The following is a 2500-nucleotide window of genomic DNA, read 5'->3' on the forward strand; positions in this document are numbered from 1 at the left end:
CCTGATGATTGCTTCTCGCGTCCTCGTGATTGTTTCTTGCGTCCTCATGATTGCTTCTTGCGTTCTCATGATTGCTTCTTGCGTTCTCATGATTGCTTCTTGCGTCCTCGTGATTGTTTCTTGCGTTCTCATGATTGCTTCTTGCGTTCTCATGATTGCTTCTTGCGTCCTCATGATTGCTTCTTGCGTCCTCATGATTGCTTCTTGCGTCCTCATGATTGCTTCTTGCGTCCTCATGAAAGCTCCTTGCGTCCTTGTGGGACGATCTCTTATTTCACCACTGTTCTACATGAGGTTGTCCTCCTACCCTGGTACGTGGTTCACCAGCATCAAGAACAACACTGGCTTAAGCACTGCTCCGTGAAGGAGATACCAAGTGTGGCGTCTCCTTAACTTTGACACTAGCTACAACGACGGCCTCACTTCTTGCAGGTCGGCGTTCGATCCCTCGATGCTCCAAGTTGACGATACGAGGTTTACTTCACTCTGCGGCCCTATCCCGTCTTCGAGTCTGTCCTCGGAGCCTTTCCATGTGTTATATGGTCATGTTGGTTTAGTATTTTCTCACCATTTCCTTTTCTCATCCAGCTGGTGGTATCCTGAGGAGCTCCCAGGGGCACTGTTCCTATGAGTTCGCGAGTAAAATGCTGACAATCAGTTGACCCCCAATTGACTGGTGGATTCGGGTTGTAAAGCACTCCGGGTTGTAAAATACAACCTGTGGATTCTCGTGTTGAGTTTCACTTCAATATATATATCGTAGTTGTTGAATGGTTCTTAATAATTTTTATGAATCGTTCCTCTCCCCATCCTTTTCAAACTGCGGCCTGATCTGTGGAGACCCCCTTACAACCACGTTCTCACCTGTGGAGACCCCCTTACAACCACGTTCTCACCTGTGGAGACCCCCTTACAACCACGTTCTCACCTGTGGAGACCCCCTTACAACCACGTTCTCACCTGTGGAGACCCCCTTATAACCACGTTCTCACCTGTGGAGACCCCCTTACAACCACGTTCTCACCTGTGGAGACCCCCTTACAACCACGTTCTCACCTGTGGAGACCCCCTACAACCACGTTCTCACCTGTGGAGACCCCCTTACAACCACGTTCTCACTTGTGGAGACCCCCTTACAACCACGTTCTCACCTGTGGAGACCCCCTTACAACCACGTTCTCACCTGTGGAGACCCCCTACAACCACGTTATCACCTGTGGAGACCCCCTTACAACCACGTTCTCACCTGTGGAGACCCCCTTACAACCACGTTCTCACCTGTGGAGACCCCCTTACAACCACGTTCTCACCTGTGGAGCCCCCTTACAACCACGTTCTCACCTGTGGAGGCCCCCTTACAACCACGTTCTCACCTGAGGAGACCCCCTTACAACCACGTTCTCACCTGAGGAGACCCCCTTACAACCACGTTCTCACCTGTGGAGGCCCTATCAACCACGTTCCCACCTGTGGAGACCCCCATACAAACACGTTCTCACCTGTGGAGACCCCCTTACAACCACGTTCTCACCTGTGGAGACCCCCTTACAACCACATTCTCACCTGTGGAGGCCCTATCAACCACGTTCTCACCTGTGGAGACCCCCATACAACCACGTTCTCACCTGTGGAGACCCCCTACAACCACGTTCTCACCTGTGGTAAACCCCTACAACCACGTTCTCACCAGTGGAGACCCCCTACAACCACGTTCTCACCTGTGGAGGCCCCCAAATACCACGGTCTCACCTGTGGAGACCCCCTACAACCACGGTATCACCTGTGGAGACCCCCTACAACCACGTTCTCACCTGTGGAGACCCCTACAACCACGTTCTCACCTGTGGAGACCCCCTACAACCACGTTCTCACCTGTGGAGACCCCTACAACCACGTTCTCACCTGTGGAGACCCCCTACAACCACGTTCTCACCTGTGGAGACCCCCTACAACCACGTTCTCACCTGTGGAGGCCCCCAAATACCAAGGTCTCACCTGTGGAGACCCCCTACAACCACGTTCTCACCTGTGGAGACCCCTACAACCACGGTATCACCTGTGGAGACCCCCTACAACCACGTTCCCACCTGTAGAGACCCCCTACAACCACGTTCCCACCTGTGGAGGCCCCCTACAACCACGTTCTCACCTGTGGAGACCCCTACAACCACGTTCTCTCCTGTGGAGACCCCCTACAACCACGTTTTCACCTGTGGAGACACCTACAACCACGTTCTCACCTGTGGAGACCCCCTACAACCACGTTCTCATCTGTGGAAACCCCCTACAACCACGTTCTCACCTGTGGAGGCCCACTACAACCACGTTCTCACATGTGGAGACCCCCTACAACCACGTTCTCACCTGTGGAGGCCCCCAAATACCACGGTCTCACCTGTGGAGACCCCCTACAACCACGTTCTCACCTGTGGAGACCCCTACAACCACGTTCTCACCTGTGGAGACCCCTACAACCACGTTCTCTCCTGTGGAGACCCCC

At 53.6% G+C, this 2500-nt stretch overlaps 1 protein-coding gene across 1 annotated transcript in view; it reads right to left on the bottom strand.

Moving 5' to 3' along the window:
* The window catches only part of LOC138359767 (golgin subfamily A member 6-like protein 25), a 1098-nt gene extending 882 nt beyond the window's left edge, over window positions 1-216 (bottom strand). The window contains exon 1 of the mRNA XM_069319443.1: window positions 1-216. This exon is cut by the window's left edge and continues 882 nt beyond it. Coding sequence (XP_069175544.1) covers window positions 1-216 — 216 coding nt within the window.
* Window positions 217-2500: the final 2284 nt, after the last annotated feature.

Source organism: Procambarus clarkii, chromosome 8 (genome assembly GCF_040958095.1).
Source record: "Procambarus clarkii isolate CNS0578487 chromosome 8, FALCON_Pclarkii_2.0, whole genome shotgun sequence".
Lineage (NCBI taxonomy): Eukaryota > Metazoa > Arthropoda > Malacostraca > Decapoda > Cambaridae > Procambarus > Procambarus clarkii.